Source organism: Ambystoma mexicanum, chromosome 11, assembly GCF_040938575.1.
Source record: "Ambystoma mexicanum isolate Mex_15411 chromosome 11, UKY_AmexF1_1, whole genome shotgun sequence".
In the NCBI taxonomy this organism is placed as follows: domain Eukaryota; kingdom Metazoa; phylum Chordata; class Amphibia; order Caudata; family Ambystomatidae; genus Ambystoma; species Ambystoma mexicanum.
Window position 1 is genome coordinate 1,284,340,851 of NC_090934.1, and position 18,783 is coordinate 1,284,359,633.

At 48.0% G+C, this 18,783-nt stretch overlaps 1 protein-coding gene across 1 annotated transcript in view; it reads right to left on the reverse strand.

Annotated features, from left to right (window-relative positions):
- TM2D3 (TM2 domain containing 3) overlaps positions 1 to 18,783 on the reverse strand; it is a 202,143-nt gene that overhangs the window by 49,757 nt on the left and 133,603 nt on the right. Inside the window, exon 4 of the mRNA XM_069624763.1 lies at positions 15,662 to 15,836. Within this exon, the coding sequence (XP_069480864.1) occupies positions 15,662 to 15,836 (175 nt within the window). The remainder of the gene's footprint in view (positions 1 to 15,661; positions 15,837 to 18,783) is intronic.

The following is an 18,783-nucleotide window of genomic DNA, read 5'->3' on the forward strand; positions in this document are numbered from 1 at the left end:
GGTGGTGAACCCTTATCAGAGGGTTGGTCCTCCTCATAGATTGCAGACAGACTTAAAAGTCTTTCTTAGGTACAAGTTCATAAACCTCGCCTTGAACCAATCGCTTCGACAATATCGAAGTAGTTGAAGACTGCTTGAAAATGGCACCGGTTTACTCGGCGTCAACATCGATAGCTCCGACTCTGATGGAGTCGGCAAAGTTGTCGAGGCCTTCGACGCTGTGTGGTTTTTTGTCGAAGCCAAAATAGGACTCTGCTCTGGACTCGTCGACATGCTCAACGACTTCTCGTCGGATCGAGAACTTTCGATGCAACACCGGCTTTGAGCTCGGTTTCAAATTTGTAGCTTTTGACTTCCATTTGGCGTCCCTCGGAGCGACAAGGGCATGGCTCTTTTGCATTTCTTTCGAGGGGGTCGAGGCAGCATTCACGAAAATTTGCAACATCTTCGAATGAAATGCGGTCCACTTCGTCAGGGAATCTGACTTCGTCTGGCATCTGATTACCTCTGTGGAGGAATCACTTGAGGTTGAAGGAGACCTATGGCGTCTCTTCTTTGCCTTCTTTGAAGAAGACGACGACGAAGACTGCCCCGATCGGCACCTTTTGGACTTTTTGCACCGGGATGAGTCCCTCGAGTCGCCAGTCTTTCTCCCGCTTCGAAGATGACTTCGATGCTAACCTCCACACCACCAGTTTACCTCTACGCTTCCCCAAGAGCTTTCTCCGTCATAGCCTGACAGGACCCACAATCGTCGGTACGGTGCCCGGAGCCCAGACACCAGAGGTAAATGCAGTGAGGATCCATAATTGACATTTTCGAGCCGCAGTCATGGCATTTTTTAAAACCCGAGTTGGGCATCAAAGGAGTAGATGAAGAAGACATGTTCTCATGAAAACTGAAGTGCACCGTAATTTCTTCGAAGTGTAAGCTTGGAAAAACAGAACTGAGGCCAACGGGTGCTGCAATGCGCTATTTATGCTGGTGATGATGTCGACTGTCGATGGAGGCTCTCGAGGGACATCGACTCGATGACTCTGCATACAGCGGCCTCGGTCAAAAAAAAATCTGAATCAGCAAAGCTGGAGAGATATATTATCATAAGATGAGGAATTCGTTGGAGGACACCAGCCACCGAGATAGGTTTCTAACATCCCAATACTCACCAGAAAGGTCGAGTATAATGCAAGATGGTACTCGCCCTGCATAAAAACTACTTGCCAATGCTAGTGGGTTAGTACATTTTTCTAGCCCCGATAACCACAATGTTTTCTGTTAAGACATAATTGCAACTGTTCCTGCCAGGACTATACTTCTACTTCATACATCTGGTTTCTCACCTAGTTTACTCTCCTGCCAGGAATGGGTTTCAATTTCCCACAACTATCAATGGTTTCCTCTCTTTTTGGTATTGGCAATGTGGGTTCCAGGTTTCTTCAAACTGATGTCCCGGATGACGGGAATTGTACCCCATTCGCCCTTCTCCCTCTGCTTTATAGGTTACTGGCTGTTGTCAATGTGGGTCCAAGGTTCCCCAAACTGATGTCCCAGGTAAGGGGAACTGTACTCTCGCTCTTGTCCCTTATGGAGCACCCTGGGGTTACCTTTTGCTTCAGGTAAACTCACCAACTTCTTTAGGTCTCTCCGGGTGATGTCAAGGGTCTACAGTGCTTTTCCGCTACAGTTGGGACCTCGGGTCACGGTCAGACCGTCTGCGGTCCCCCAGCACTACTGACAGCTTTTCCGTCATTGCTGCTGCTTACGCGGTGCTTCCCAGGAGCTTGCCAGACTACATCGGGATGTCCGGTAAGCCGGTCTGCGGAAGCAGCCCTCTGTCTCTCGGGAACGCTTCACTTTTTCTGCTGGGCTTCCCGCTGCGCACACTCTGCTGTTTCCTATTACTACTATGACTTTGGACGGGGCCTTCACTTCGGCTTCTGCTGCGCACATCCTGCAGTTTCCCGTAACAACTTCTACTGCAACTCCTGCTGCTTTGGCTGCTTTTCTTCTTCTTCACTCCTTCACTCCTACGTTCCTCCTCGGCTGCGGCTGAGCTTCCCATTTAAATGTCCTGCTCAGGTGTTCAGAATTAGTACAACTAGACTGCGCATTCTGTTTAACGTCATCAGTGATCCTCATCAACTCTTCTTTCTTCTTCTTCCTCGTCTCAGTACTAAATACATTCTGGGCATTAAGTCCTTAACATTTTTATATTTCCCAAAGTTAGGTTGTTTCAAATGATGGTTAGAGGAAGCATTAGATGTCATATCAACATTGTTTAATAACATTTCTTGGATTAGGATATTTACTCAAGACAGGACTCTTTAAGTTAGTGGTTATCACTTGTGATTCATATATTCCAGAAGTACAAACCCTATTCTGTTTTGTTAGTTTTTCCCATTTTACTGTTGGGGTTTTTACATGGGTGGGTGTTGCATAGTGGCAACAGGCCATCAGGTGTCTGGGGATTATAGGATTTTCATCCTTACAAAAGGATGAATACTGCGTCCCTCCCAAGGGAGTCACCACTTCTCCCAGACAGCCAGCTTCTCCCATGTGATCCTCCTGCATAATACCACCCCCAGCAGCTGCCTTACCCTGGTCACATGGGAGGAGATTTTAGGCTGGGATTATTGATGACTTTGTAGGAGTCATCACAGTGGCTACTCAAGAAGATATATGAACACCTCATTGTAAGTCCCCCGCTCCTATGAAATACCCAGTGGAGACTAGATTCAGAATTTTTGGATTCTCTTCTGAAGTGAATATTAGTGAATCATGTAACCAGAAAATGGGGAGATAGGTCTTAATATCTTGGTGGGATAATTGCCTTTTAGAAAGTGAATAACTATGAACCATATAACATAGAAATGAATGGATTAAATATCTTGCTATGTTTAGGGATGTTTTAAATTGTGCTCATATATTCATCACATGATAGTTTATTGATGATTTCTTATTTATTGTGAATTGTATAGTGTATGTTTACTTGTTTCTACACTTTATTGAATTTACTTTATTCGGCATAATCAGAATAATATTTCACTTATCAGCGGTCAGTATTGGGCAACCCCCCATTTCATTTCTTATGAGAGGCATTTCATTTTAAGGACCAGTACCGTACTTAGCATGCAGGGGTGAGTGCTGGGCACTGCATGAGGGAACTAAGGAAGCTCTGTGGAATCTGCCATTTACCACCTCCAGGCAGGGCATCATGAGTTATGAGGCTGGTGGTTCCCCCAGGAACTCCGAGATCTTCAGCCCCGCGTTGTGAACCCTGCATAGGTGACTATAATATACTCAAGCCCCTGGTTGGTCGCTGTGCAAGCGAGAGCCCATTGGCACCCTAAACACACCAACTACTCGCAGTGGCTCTTACATGGGCCTATAAGGCACATACAGGTGTGCTTTTCCCTTCCAGGTGTTGTCTCCTCCATCTTATTTTCTGCTTTGTTGATTATTTTGGTAAGCATTTTCCAAACTTTTTTTAAATGCTGGGCCTACCCTTGAATAAGAATGATATTGTCGGAGTCCCCCAAATGCAAAAAACAAGGGGGGTCCTGGGAAGTACCTCTGCCATACATTAGTCCTGGTTATGAGAGCCTTACCCAGATTCTTTAGCTCACTATCATTCAAATGCAAGACATGCTTATATATTCTATTAAAATCAGTCACTGTTCTCACTTATCAATGAGTTTTGTGCGCTCCCAACATCTCACTAGGATGCCCTTCAGTCTGCACTAAGGGGGCCATCCCTATATTTTGAGGAACACTTGTTTGAGTACAAGCTCAACTGCCTGTCCTCCTCAATTATCCTCCTTCACTGCAGATTCGGTGCCCGAGAAAGTGGTAAAAGGCCCTTCAGCCGTGCTAGTCAGTTAGAAGACCCAGCTCTCCACCATCCTGGCTTAATTCCAAAGCGAGGTCTGAATACCCTGTGATTTTGGTCTGCTTTCACCAATGAAGCAGTCCATTGCCAGTTCCTGCTATCATTTGCTAGATTTTCTGTAGCAGCTTGGTAAGGCAGTTCTGACTTTCAGAAAGCGCAGTCTTCAGTTGTTGCCGGGGGATTGGGCTGTCGCCTGCATATGTCTCAGTGGAGTTATCTCTTCAATGGCACTGGTCTTTGGGGTGCAACTATTTCTGGAATTCAAAGTTGTTATCTGGTCCAGCCATAGATGAACACCATGGCCACTAGTAATGACAATATTGATAACGCAATCTTGTTCGGATAAGACGTTGAACTTGCATGAATACACATCTAAGCACTACGTAAAGGCACTCCACCAGACAAGACAGCCCACCCATCTCTCATCCTCGGAGTCAGAGGCCACATGACTCAATCCAGGGGCATTGCCGCAAAAATGGTGGGCATCTCAGAATCTCTCTCCCTGCCCCACCTCCAGATAGCTCACAGCTGTGGCTGGGTTCCCCTGGTAGACCAGTCAGAGAGCCAACATTGTCACACTCCCTCTCGAACACAAACACCCAAAACCACACACCGCCCCCCTAATGAGGGGCCTACTGACTCAATTGGTATTGTAGATCAGCTTGGGCTCTGTCTGAAGCTGCTACATGAAAAGCATGCTAGCTGGTAGAGGACTTGCACTACCCATTGTTTCAGTGATAAGTCATGACTACATTTGGCATAACCCAAGGACCGCTAGGTATTTCAATTAAAAGTATAGATTATTTGGAGGCTGGTTCAAGCTGTATGTGGAAGTGATGAAATGTTACAAGAATGGTCAATCAGGTACTCCTAATGCATATCTTCTTCACAACTTGCTGTGAACGCTTGTGTTGCAGCTGGCTAGACCATACTGCACTTTGAAAGAATGAAAAGACAGTAGTCTTAAATAAATTTGGAAACCTGGCCACTAGGGGCCCCACACCTTTTTTTCTGCAGTCAACACCCCCAAACACGTGTTCCACAAGTTTATGCCAATCACAGTCTTTGTATCATATAAGCAAGGCGATGGCAGGGAGGGAGCTGTGAAGAAGGAATAGCTTTCGGCTTAGTTTACCTAAATCGCCATCTCTCCTTTAGCCTTGCTTGAGCTGGATCCCAACTTGTTAGGTCCAATTGCACAAAATCAGAATGCTGAGGGCAGGATGGGGAGAAAAACCACATATGCCAACACGTTTCAACTAAAGAAACATACACTTAACTTCTTTGCCAAAAGAAAATTCCCACCTGGGAAAGATGTCGGGTGAATAATTCTTACAAAAAATCATTGGCATAGCTAATATCGTTGAACTACACATTTCTGCAAGGAACACAAAACTGAACAACTACAGATGTTGCCTTAGGTCGTTGGAACACACATGAAGTCTGTGGGGAATGAAAAAGAACAATTGTATGTACAGCCTTTGAAAAAACAGGACACAATTCCCTTGGGAGTAGTGGATTTCCGCACCTTGTTATCTGGTGAACCAGAACATTTAATAAAAGGATTGTGACATATGAAAATCTCTCATTCAGTACAATAGATATTATGCTAATAAATTGTGCAGCCTGAGGAACATTAATGTCCTTATTTAAATGAAAATATGATATATTTAGGCATGAAGGAAGGAGGCCTTTAAAACTACTTTATCTGCACGAAAGACAGATAAACATGCCTGACAAGAGAACACATGCAATTATGTAGTTGTTTTCATTCGGTTAGCCAGCATACATTCCTCAGAAAGTTTATGACTGGGGAAAATATAATAATTATTTTGACTTTCCACAGAAGGGTATTTTTGTACAAGTCACTTGTATCATACCATGCTTCAGAACGTGCATACAATATTACAGGGATAGGTAACCCCAAATGAGAAAAGGAGAGCTGGGCGAGTGATTGAAAACAGAGCTGCATGAAGGATGAGAACAAATCTAGTCAGATTTTCCCCATATCTCCCCTTTTACTACACCCTTTTCCTAAAGGTCAGCATCAGAAAAAAGGAATGACTGATCATATTCTAATGGTGCCAGGCTTCAAACCATGCACCTCCTACACAAAATTATATCCTAGAGTTGGTCCCTATAGGCCTTGTCTTCAGTATCAAGATCACAAACAGAAAAGGTGCAGCCCTCTTGCATTTTTTATAACACACCTTTCTTCAGGGCTTTGTTCTTGCACCTTTTAGGCTCGTTACAACTCAATGTTCTTCCTCCACAGAGGAAGAGCGAGATGAATGGCTGGTCAAAGAGGATTCCCTAGTGGTGGACAAGGGAGGTGCGAAGCCCGCCCAAGAAGAGGCATTCTTACCAACAGCCCCTGCATCAGCCGCCTCAAAACCTCTCTGAGGCCTGAGTCACAAAACACCAGTGGGAGGCAGGCTGTCTCAGCATCTTAAAGAATGGCGAAACATTACTTGGGATGCTTGAGCATTGGAAACCATAGCCCACAGCTACTGCCTTCCTTTCATTCAGAAACCTCAGAACCATCCACCGGGGAGCCACTCTGAGGGTTCCAGATCCACTTCTTGTGCATGAAATTTTGACCCTGCTAGAGAAAGGCGCAATAGAATCGGTGCCTGTAGCAGAAAGGAACAAGGGATGGTACTCTCCATATTTCCTAATACCCAAGAAGGACGGAGTACTGAGACCCATCTTGGATTTGAGATACTTGAACAAGTTCCCCAGGAAGGACAAATTCAAGATGATCACACTTTCTCGGATCCATCATGCCCAGCAACGGTAGGATTGGATGTGGTCAATGGACCTTCAGGATGGTTACTTTCATGTGCTTATCCATCTCAAAACACAGAAAGTACCTGAGATTCGCCGTTGGTGGTTTTCATTATCAGTTTCGAGTTTTGCCTTTTGGGCTGACCTACGCCAAGGGTTTTTACCAAACTGTTGGCGATGGTGGCAGCTAGTCTCATGAGAGGGGCGATTCACATCTACCCCTACCTGGCTGATCAGGGCGCGTTCTCCCGATCAAGTCCTGGATCATCTCAACGTCACCGGCCACTTTCTTCAGCGACTGGGCAACTCCCTCAATTACAAGATAAAGTACCCCCTCTGAGGGAGATTCCTAGACATTTGAGGTTCTATTTTCGGTAGGAATTGTATTTAACTTCACGATTCACATTGAGGATTTAATATAAAACATTCGGAGCATCCCGAATCGAACTATGCGTGTAACGTCATCACGCCACGACATGATAACGTCATGCAGTAAATAGCTGCCATTTTGAAATCACTGAGACTCAGTCGGCAAAACCGATCAGACGTGAGAGGGCACAGGGAACACGTAGACCTCATTAAACAGAATCCATGAGATCTAGATATTTTGGCACACTGGTAATACATTGTTGTCAGGAAACCATGGGAACTTTAGTACATTAAGCACAATTTATTTTACACCAAAAGGCTCCATTTTCGATTGTGCATGGCATTACGAGTACCAAGACATTGGTAACATTACAAAGTTGAATAGTAGTTTGGTAGAAGAAAAAGAAGACACATCCTCCACTATGGGTGAGGATACCAAGGGATTTGGTAACTAAGAAGGACAACTAGTTTTGAATAGATCAAGTAGTTTACATTTTTGTTTTCTACTCATTAGGGATTACTGGATTTTCTGGTCAACTTTATCAGCTATAATATTACTCTCTGAACATAGTCCTCACAGTTTGGAGTGGGCTCAACCAACTGACACTAGGTGAATATTAATGAAAAATCATGATAGATATGGATTACCTAACGTATCTATAGAGTAAGGTTATGTATGGATGTTCGCACTAAATAAGTATACTCTCTGGTTTCAGGTTTTGGAAAGCAACAAGCAGCTTAATGCATGAAAAAGTATCAATAATAGCTGCTAGGGAAGGAATTTCCCGAAACGCGTAGAGCATATGATTTTTTTGTATTGATGGATTATGAATTGTTGATGTATGAATGTTTGATTTATTTTGCAAATGACAAAAAATATAAATATATGTACAAAAGAATCTGGCATTAATGCTTTCTTGTGAACAATCAATTACTGATTTATAAATTGTGTAAGAAAGTGACTACAGAAAGAAATTGATCTAGATGGTCTAAAATATTGCACTACATTACAATTTGGTGTGCAGGGGACGGGAGTTTTCCACAAGGTTGTGGACACCTGGTTGAGTGATTATGTAATTGGCAGAGTGAAGATTCTGCTGTGAAAGGCGAACAGTTGGGCCTTTTCCAGAGATGATGTAGATGTCCCATTTGTATTAATTAGGGCCAAGGTACAATTGTCTCTAGAAAGCACCTCCCCATAGGCCCTTCTGTATACTGAAGCCCTTACAAGTGTCAATTTCTGCATCCTCCTATGTTCCATTGACAAAAGCCTTGGGGGCATCCCTAGATTGCCATCTAAGCCCCGAAAACTAGGCATTGCGGGAGAAGGATAATCACAAAGAGACTGCATCTGGCTTTATCAGTGACTAGTGAGTCTATTTTAAGAAGTTTACATGCAATCAGGTGTTTACTCTTACAAGTGAAGACAAGCGAGCCTACTGTAAAAGAAAGAAACCATCATCCAAACAGCTTCCAGTAAATGTGTGCCTTCCTTCAAAGAGGTATTAGCCAATCACTTTTTTTTTTTAAAAGGGAACCTTTTTTTGCTGTTGCACTTCATCCCGTCTTCTGACCATCTCATTTGCAAGGTTATTTTTTTTTTAAAACTTTGGTTTTTATTAGCATTTTGTAAAACATAAAAACAGAAAAACGGGGCCTAGCTGAGGCCCCCTCCCCACTCTTTCACGGCCCTCCCCCTCCCACCCGCTCACCATGTCCAAACCAAACATAACAGCAAAAAAAGAGACCAAACTTTCACATATTTTCCTAGGTCTTTGGAGCGCCTCAACATGTGACCCATTCAGTTACTGGCCAGAAGCCGACATCGCCCCAGGCCGTGGGGATCCCCCGATTGGGTGCTGTCCTTCACTGCGGTGGTCGCGCCCCAGCCACCCGGGGACACGATTTCGGGACTAGTGGAAATCCCATCCCCATGCCTGCTGGACCCCATACCATTCAGCGAGGAATGAGCTTGAGTCATTGTTCACCAATGCAGTCAGTTTGTCCATCAAGAACATGTTCTTAAGTTTTTTGGTCCAGTCGTCTTTAGAAGGTGTTTCCGGGCTCTTCCACCTCTGGGTCAGGGCTACTCTGCCTCCTTTCAACATGGTTTCCCACATCCTAGGGTACCGGTGTATTTCCGTTTACTCCGGGGGGAGGCCCAGCAGCATGGTCAGCAGGTTGAGGGGTAGAAGTTCCTCAGTTACCTCCGCTATCCAATCTCTCACCGCTTCCCAATAGGTTTGTACCTTCGGACATGACCACCACATATGACTTCTAGTCCCTAACTGGCCGCAGCCCCTCGGGCATTCAGGGGATAACCCTGCAAACATTTTCGAGAGTTTTACTGGATCCCTGTGCCACCCCTGCAGGATTTTAAAGTTGTGTTCCATGTCTGAGGTAAAAAGATTGCCATGAAACGATATCTTGAAAATGCGAGCCCAGGCGTCCTCAGATATCTCCTCCCCCGCCAGGTCATTCCAATAACCCCGGAATCCTCGCCTAGCCTGGAGGTCATGAGTGTTTAGGACAGTGTACATGCGGGAGACCGCTCCCCCTTTCTGGAGGTTGCTGAGACCAGGAGTTTCTCGAAGGGCGTTAATTGTCTCCGCAGGTTGGGGCTCCACACGGGGTCGCTGAGGATGCCCTTGAGGCCGAGGTATTCGAAGATGGAGGGTCCCGCCTCCCAGTCCCTCCCGGAGGTCCTCATAACTCAAGAATTCTCCCTCCCTGAACAGCTGGCCCGCCCATTCCATTCCCGCATCTGACCAACTCTGGGATTGTCTGAACCTCTGCTGCCCAATTTCAGGGAGGGCCCCCACAAGGAAGTCATGGGGGACGGCCATGAGGAAAGATGTGCTGTTCGGGGGCACTCCCTCCAAATGTCCCAGAGAACACCCAGGGTCGGGTGGGATAGAGCTTGCTTCGCAATCGACCTGCGAGGAGCCCACAAGAGGTCACGGACTTTTAGAGGGTGGACATCCATGTCCTCTAGGTATGACCAATATGTCCGTAGACCTTCCTTCATGTGTTCTAGAAGGACCCACAGTTGCGCTGCGTGATAGTACAGTTGGAAATCTGGAAGACCAAAACCCCCCTCCTCTCTCGGAAGCGTCAAAGTGGCCCTGCCAATCCGCGGGGTTTTCCCCTGCCAAATGAAATCTCGGACCCCCTTGTGTAGGTCTATAAATGTTTGAGCGGGTACTCTGGTAGGGAGGGCTGTAAAAAGGTACAGAAGTCGAGGCAGTATGTTCATTTTGAGTGCCGTCATCCGACCGTACCATGAGAGGATCATTCCTCCCCATCTTCTCAAATCAGCAGCGATCTCGGATAGCATGGGTTTGTAGTTGGAGGGCCCTAGTTTTGTTAAATCCCTAGTGAGGAGAACCCCCAGGTATTTTATTTTGTTCTTGCTCACCGCTATCCCATGAAACCTAGTCAGGGGGTCTAGTACCGGGTCCACCAGTCGCATCGGAAGGAGGACAGACTTGGCGGTATTTATTTTTAGGCCTGAGAACCTCCCGAACGAACCAACCAGGGACAGGAGGGAAGGGACCGAAGAGCCCGGTTCCACCAGGTATGCTAGGATATCATCCGCAAATAGGGATAGCTTGAATTCCACCTCTCCCCTTCCGATACCCCTAATGTCTGGGTGGGACCTAACCGCTATGGCCAAAGCTTCCATCGTGAGGACATACAGGAGGGGGGAGAGAGGGCAGCCCTGTCTAGTTCCTCTAGTAAGGGGGAACGATTTTGACAGCACTCAGTTCACCTGGACCCTTGCTGTAGGGGCTCTCTAGAGTGCGGCAAACCAGCTCAGGATGTGCAACCTAAAGCCCATTCGTTGGAGAAGGAGAGTCATGTATCTCCACTCTACCCTGTCGAAAGCTTTTTCCAAGTCTAGGGACAGGATGCATGCCTCAAGATCAGAATTTTGGGCAAAGTGAACCAAGTCTAACGTTTTGCGGATATTATCCAAACCCTGTCTGCCCCTAATGAAACCCACCTGGTCCCTGTGAATTAGCTTCTGCATTATCCCCTCCATCCTCCTACCCACCACCTTAGCCAAGATCTTGACGTTGATATTGAGCAGCGATATGGGTCGGTAGGACGAACACTCCTTCGGGTCTTTTCCTTCCTTGGGAAGGACCACTATAATGGCTCCCATCATGGTGTCAGGGAGAGTGCCCCCCTCCAACACCGAGTTGAAAACTTTCGCCAGGTATGGAGACAGGGTGGATCGGAACCTCTTATAGAAATACACCGAGAAGCCATCCTCCCCCGGGGAAGTCCCCACCTTCATACCACCAATCGCCTTCTCCACTTCTTCCTCGGTTACCCGGCCCTCCAACCCCTCTGCCTAATCTCGTGAGAGGGAGGGTATCTGTATGGAGTCGAGGAACTCTTCGATATGGGCATCGCCGCCGTCGTATTCCGAGGTATATAGTGTCTCATAATATTGACGGAAGGCTTCGCTTATATGGGGGGGGTGTCAAATCCCATCGTGCCCCTGCTGTCCATCACTCCCTTCACCATTCTGCTTCTCTGGACCTCCCTCAGTTTCCAGGCCAGGATCCTGTCCGCTTTGTCCCCTTCTCATAGTTTTCTGTTTGACCATTTGGAGGCTTTTCTCCGTTTTATGGAGTAGGTTTTTCAATTGGAGCCTGTAATCCTCCAGGGTGGCCATGCGGTCACGCTCTAGGGTTCCTGCTGGGGAGCCCCCCGGTTGGATGCGCGCTATTTTTTCCCTCAGAGTTCTCTCCTGGGTCTCCCTTTCCCTTTTCTGTCGGGAACCAATTTTTATGAGCACTCCTCTTAGTGTTGCCTTAAAGGCGTCCCAGAGAGTATGCGTGCCCACCTCCCCATTGTCGTTAAGCTCGAAGAACTCTGTGATGGCCTCCAGAACGGTCTGGGCATGGATCTCGTCTCTCAAGATGGCGTCATTGCATCTCCAGCATCCCCTCCGTTCTTTGCACCAGTCCCCTGCCAAGGGCACCCTGACCAAGTCGTGGTCTGACCAGGGGACGGGATCTATCCTGTAACCCGCTATTTGTGGTCGGAGTACCTCATCCGCAAGGCTTTGTGGGAGGGGGAGTAGTATGAGAAAGAGTGAGCCCCCTCTCGGGGGGTGGGTAACGTGTCCACCAGGTTCAGGTCATCATTCACCCTTTGGAAGCAGCGGGACGTGGCGTCACCAGCGGGTCTGGGGCTCGGAGCACCTACCCGTTGTCTATCTCTGGATGGGTCTAGGACCATATTAAAATCGCCTCCCACCACCAATGGGCCTTGGACAAAGGTTTTCAGTCTTTCCCCCGTTCCCTTCCAGAATTGGGCCTGGCCTTCGTTCGGAGCGTATACAACCGCCAGGGTTATGGGTGATCCTTGTAGAGAGCCTCGTACAAAGAGGTAACGGCCTTCGGGGTCCTTTACGATGGAGTCTTTCGCGAAATTCAGCCCCCTTGCAATCAAGATTGCAACCCCTCTTTTTTTCCCTTTGTGAGATGCATAGAATATCTCTTCAATTCCACCACCCCGCAACCTGGGCTCCCTCCCCCTCGCCCAGTGTGTCTCCTGCACAAAAAGCAGGTCCAGCTTGGCCCTCCTAAATTCCCTACTGATTAGGGATCTTTTCGTGGAGGTGTTCAAGCCCCGCATATTCAGGATTCCCACCCCTAGGGCCGGTCGGTCGTCAGCCATAGTCGCTGTCGCCTTTCCCCTTGGTCACCGGTGTCGCAAGGGCGCTCACTCCCTGCTTACTGTATTTTCTCGTTTGGATCTCTTTGAAACGTTTCCACAACTTTCCCCCCCAACGCGTTCCCCACCCTAAATCCACCAACATGTGAACAAACCCCCTCCCCCCTCCCCAGCGTCCAGCCATGTAGTTCTTCCATTCCTGGGTTGTTGGCTGGACCACCAGCCGATTCCCCCTCAGCCAGGCGTCGGATCCCAAGCTTGCTACCGTAAGCCTCCCCCGGACCTCCTATTTTAGTTACTCTCCCGGGCCTTGGTTGGAACATCACTCGGTTCCCACAGTTATGGTCCCCTCTATGCCCCCTTATACTTGCAGTTCAAGGGGGTGCAGCAAACCAGGTATCTCCAGTGTCATTCTGCTTTCTAGGCCCGATGGCCTCCGTGGGGTCGCTGGTGTCACCCCTCTGAGTCGGCCCGGTCATCCTCCATGGGCGTTGGTGGTGTGTTCGGTTTCTTGAACTTTCTCGCGCCAGTTTTTCTCCTTCTGGGGTTGAGCTGCCCGGGGTGCCCCCTCTGAGCGCCTCCGGATCCACTGGTTCCCTCCGGGGGCGGGTTCGCCCACATAATCCTGAATAGCGCTTTTAATGTCCTCCTCGGTTACCAGCGTTGTGCGTTGGCCAGAGTATTCAAAGGACAGGGAGAATGGATATCCTCATCTGTAGGGGACCCCCTTCTCTTTCAGTTGTGTTAGAGGGCGGCACATCCTCCGTTTGGCTAGGGTGTAAGCAGAGAGGTCTTGAAAAATGGCGATTTGTGCGCCGTTGTATGTTATCGCCCCCGCTTTCCTCGCAGCCTCTTGAACTTTGGCTTTCTCCGTGTAATAGTGGAAGCAGGCCAGGACCGTTCTGGGGCCCCCGCTCTTCCCCCGGCCATGTGTACCCGGTCAAACGTGAGTTCCGTTGTCATTTCCTCAGCAAACAAGAGGGTGATGATGTCTCTCACCACTCAAGTCAGTTCTCTCTCCGTCTCACCCTCAGTCTCTGGAATTCCAAAGAACCTTAGATTGTTCCGCCTTTATTTTCATATTCGTCCATGATCCTGGCTCGCTCTTCGTCCCTCTTCTCCAAGGCTGCGAGCCGTGTGTCAAATTGGATTTCCTGAGATGTGGAGGATGTTTGATAGTTTTCCACTTGTAGGACCCTATCCTCAATTTTGTCTACCCTTTGGTCCAGCTTCTCGAACTTCTGGGCAATGTCGGATCTCATTTCTCTGATCTCCTGAAGGATGGAGGCGAAGCCCTTTTCCATCGTCATTGCGGGTTGGCCCGCAGGTTCCGTGTGGGTCATAGCGCCAGTGGGGAACGCAGTCGTGTTTGGTGGTTCTTGGAAGAGAAACGTTTGTAGGGCCTTCTTCCAGCTCATGGGGTGTCGTTGGTCCTTTGCGCGGGTCCGCTGCAGTCTGGGGGAGGTGGGGGGCGGGGGGGGGAAGAGTGCTGTGCCACCCCAGGTGTGTCGATTCACTCTTGCGGCGTGGTCGTGGGGTCTCCCTGCGGGGTTAGGGTGTTTATTGCCCCCCGGCTGCTTGGTGGATCGTAGCCCAGTGGGTCCCTGAGGGTATGCTGTGATGACCCGGGGGTCAAGCTGTTGAGGGTCTCCGGGACGTGGGTTCCGGTCCTAGTTTAAGGTGGGTCAGTCCCCCCAATCGGGCCTGTTGAACGGGAGGGGGCCTCTGGGCGGGCACTCGCCCCACCGGGTCCCGGCGGGGGCCACACACCCAGGTTCGCCTCGTTAGGTCCCGACAGGTTGTCTCGCGGTGTCTGGGGGGTCTTCTCTGGGCGGGTATACGCCCAGTATCCTCTGAGCCTCCGCCGCGCTCTTAGGTCCTCCTTGCTGGGGGAGGTGGGCCGTGCGGTGGCATGCGGCGGGCGGCGGGCCCGACCAGGGCCCGCCGCCTGTAGTCCTCCCCGGCAGTGGGGCTGGGGATCCAAGGCTGGTGGGCGGGAGAAGGCTGGGAAGCCGCCGCCTCCCTCGTGAGTGAACCGCAAGCCTCCCCAGGGGGCCTGAGCCGGCGCCCACGCCTCTCCGGAGGCCGATCGGGGGCGGCGCTCTCTTCTTCCGTTCGGGCGCGTGTCCCACGCGGCCCGCGCCGTCTTCGCCGGGGGGGTGCAGGCGGCCCACACCCTTAGGCTGATCCTCCAGATTCCCACTCCAAGCGCCACCTCAGTGGGGACTGCCCGCTGCAGTGCAGCAGGACGAGCCCACCCGTCTCCAACTCCTGTGTCGGCGGGCCTCGATTTTATCTTCCGGGTTCGCGGCCGACCGGGTCCTCTGCGGCGCTCCCGCCGCCAAGTCCACAGCGCCTGTTCTCCGCTCTCCCGGGGTCCTCGGACCTCGCTGTTTCGATCGGTGGGGGGCCCGGGGGTTCCCCCGCACTCCAGCCTCCTCTCTTGCCGCGGGGGGGTCTCGGGGGGAGGGCTCAATCCCCTCTTGCGACCCGGCTGTTGGAGGAGCACGCGGACCAGGCAGCCATTGCCTGCGCGCCCCCTGGTGGCCTCCGTGCAAAGTTATTTTAATGGATGTTCGCCCTTTTGGATCTCACGGGTATTGTGGTTAATATATGAATGTATTATGGAATGTATGTAACTACTGATCACCTTTGTGTCTGAAAAAAGTATTGTGCTTGCTCTGCTAAACAAATGAAACAGTTTGGTAACTTTAAATAAGCCTCCATCCTAGTCAGGTGCAATGCCTTATTTGGACCAAAATTCTGTTTTAAAGAGACACGTAATTCAACCAAGTCCTCTAATCAAGTGAATAAAAAAACAAAAACAGACCGATATCGAACCGTTTGTGTATGGGGCAGGATCAAAATGGACACAAATCTTTTTTTTTAAACTATCTGGTTTAAGTCAAATCTTACACTTACCAAGGCAGTGGATATAATCACGTACTATGCAAGTTGCATTGTAACGCTGCCGGGGACAAGAGACAGTCATGCAGTTTGTTGAATTACTGCATATATAATCGGTTGGTGGAAGCTGCCAGCAGAATTGGCATGTCATGTTAATTATGAAGTTCTGTTGTTTTTGCTTTTTCTGATCCTGTTGAATCAAGAACAATGGGATCCATATAAAATCATCAAGACAGTACATTAGCACACATTGCATATTACCAGTCTTTTTGTAATTGGCATGTTCAGTTATGTGCAAGTGAAGGAACGTTTTTCTATAAACATTTCTTATAAATCTTTGCCCTTCTAGGTTTCAATTTTATTCAAAATGTCATCTTTTAGGAACTTGGAAGCAAACTGCAGGTTTGGAGGTTAGAGTCATGAACTTTCTTTCACTAAATGAAGATAATCCTGATGTCTTAGACAACCCCACTACATAGAAACACAAGCCAACACTTTCAACCTCAGTTTCTCCAACAAAAGATGTGGAACATTTAAACACTAATCATTGTCTTTGCATATTCTGCTGTTCAGTTCAAATTACTGCTACATTTTCTACCTGGTTAGGTTACTTTGGCAGGGACAGAACATGCAACCTATTCATTGAAGAGACCGAGCATCATTCGGGTTATTGTGTTCAGTTTAAACGTTGAGCCCACAGTATAAGTTACTCACCAAATGGCCGTACTTAACCCCGGTTTCTCCAAACCCAAGGGATATCTTGACCACCACCCTCCCTCTTAAAGTGCATGCAGTTCTTCCAAGTCATTTCTTGCAGCAGAATGCACGATTACCTACTACCTTTCAAGAGATTCTCCATGCCCCTTACACAAAAGAGATTTTAAAGCAGTTCACTAACATGTCACTTTTAACCCAAGATCTTCTTCAGACGAATCTTGCAAAACAGTACATTGGACCAGAATTGATCATCAAAATATCAGTCATAGCAGAACACATGTGTAGCAGCACATGCAAAGGTACATGGCACTGAAAGCAAGGGCCCCCTAGCCCTGACTGCATGCTCATGCCGGTGTAGGTATAACAGCATTTCAATAGTAATCCAATTTGCAGGACACCACTGTAAGGAAGGCATGAAACAGTGAAGACAGACACAAGTGATCACAGTTCAAGGGTCTTTATTGAACTTCAATGGTTTGGCAGAACGCTGATCTAAACCTAAATCTAAAGATGGGAGCAAGCTACGACCATCAAATTAAAAAAAAACGCAGTCCTAGTGTAGTCTGTCAAAATAAAAGGATCTATACTAATAAACCTATTGCCAATCCTTACTTTTAAATACAAAATGGTGTGGGATAACAATGTATGCAAAAGAAAAGTGTTTAAGAAATGATATGTCAGGATAGTTGAGCAGTTGGGTTCCCAATTCCCCCATGTTTTCAGCATGGGTCAAGGCGGCATGTGCGGGCTTCGCACACACTCTTGCTTCTTGACCATGAGGTAACAGATCAACACACAGGCATAGCGGCCTTCCACCAAAGTCTCTCTCTCTCACAATGACAGTTTCTTATTGCAGAGGGCCTGATGTAACAAGCAAAACACAAGTTCCTTTCCTCTGTCAGGGTTTTCAATTTCAGAAATTCAAGACTGGTGTCTTTCCTTCGGGTTCGGACCACGGGTCCCCCTCGTCCGAGCTCAATTACTCTTTTCTACAATGTTCGCAACTTGGGTCTACCTTGCTCGGGCTCCACCCACCCCCCTCGTCCGGGCTCAGATCCCTTTTGATATTGGAATCGAAGACTTTCGAAAGTGCAATGTGTTTTGCTTAAACCATCACAGGACCACTTCGATTCACATCAATCTTCTACTTTCGTTTCTCTTGTCAGGATACTGTACAGAGACCTTCGACTGAGCACATTCACAGTGCCGAACCACTCTGTCGACGGTATCGTATCTTTACTTGTAACGTTCAAATATTCACCAGCAATTTAGTTTCACTCGCATCTTTCATCACATACGCTTAACAATATTAATTCCAGCACTCCTTTTACAATGTTGCCGCTTGCAACCTTGTCTTCAACACAGACTGGTCTGGCAACGGTCTCCCCAACTCACCGGCTGTGTTGTTCTCTGTCGGTTCGATATTCTTGGAGCCAAGGATTATACCATAGCGTGCGTTGCTCCTCCCCGCCTTGGTCAGTTACGAGGAAGGACCCTCGGTAGCTCAGACACAAAATGCAGGATTCTTCAGCGAGGTTTCGTGGTTTTACATTTTCTGCCTTGAAGGTTTCTTGAAAATAACGTCTTCCTGCCAAAAAGGTCGAGGGTATTGCCCCTCTCAAACCTCTCGTGTCTGGTCTTTCTCCCCGTGTTCAGCTGGCAACTCTAAACTGCTGCACCTTTGTGAGTTTTGCCTCACGCGGAGTGCACTCTCATGCTCCGCCTTTTATCCATGTGGGGAAGTGTAATGGAAGTCACGTGTGAGTGATTGTCGATAATTGCCTCACCTCGCCTGAGCATAGTATTGGGTCAGGTCCACGGCTCGGGTACGGGTCTGTTTTCTCCCAGAGCAGGTGTCCATGAAAAAGTGTTTGTGCAGGAAAAGGGGGTTGGGTTTCTAAATATCCCATCGCTAGGATAGGGTAAAGGAGTTACAGGAAAGGAGGATATCGCGTCTCACCATCTGGTGTCCCACACCCAGAGGAGCCCTCACCCAGGTGATCCTCTCGCACTGGTCCACCCCCAGCAATTGGATCCAAAGGCGATGGCCGTGCCCTGGCCACCTGAGAGATCCCCGGGGACTAGCGGGTGACACACCTAGTTTCTCACACCACCCAGTAAGCAATGGAGGTCCTGGACGCTTGCTTGCCAGAAGTATGTAACAATTTTATTGTAACTTATTTTTTATTATAAGTACCTTATAATCACAACAATTAAATATCCTATTTACAGTTAATTCCATACAATGTTCAAAATAGTTTCTATATAGATCCATCATTTCACCATATAATAAATTAATGCAACATAAGCATAAAATGTTTTCCAAAGCACTAAAATATCCATAGTAAAATCATGCCCATACGCTAAAAGGATAGTTCTGCAAATCTTTACAAGACTTTCACAGTACAATAACAAATGTT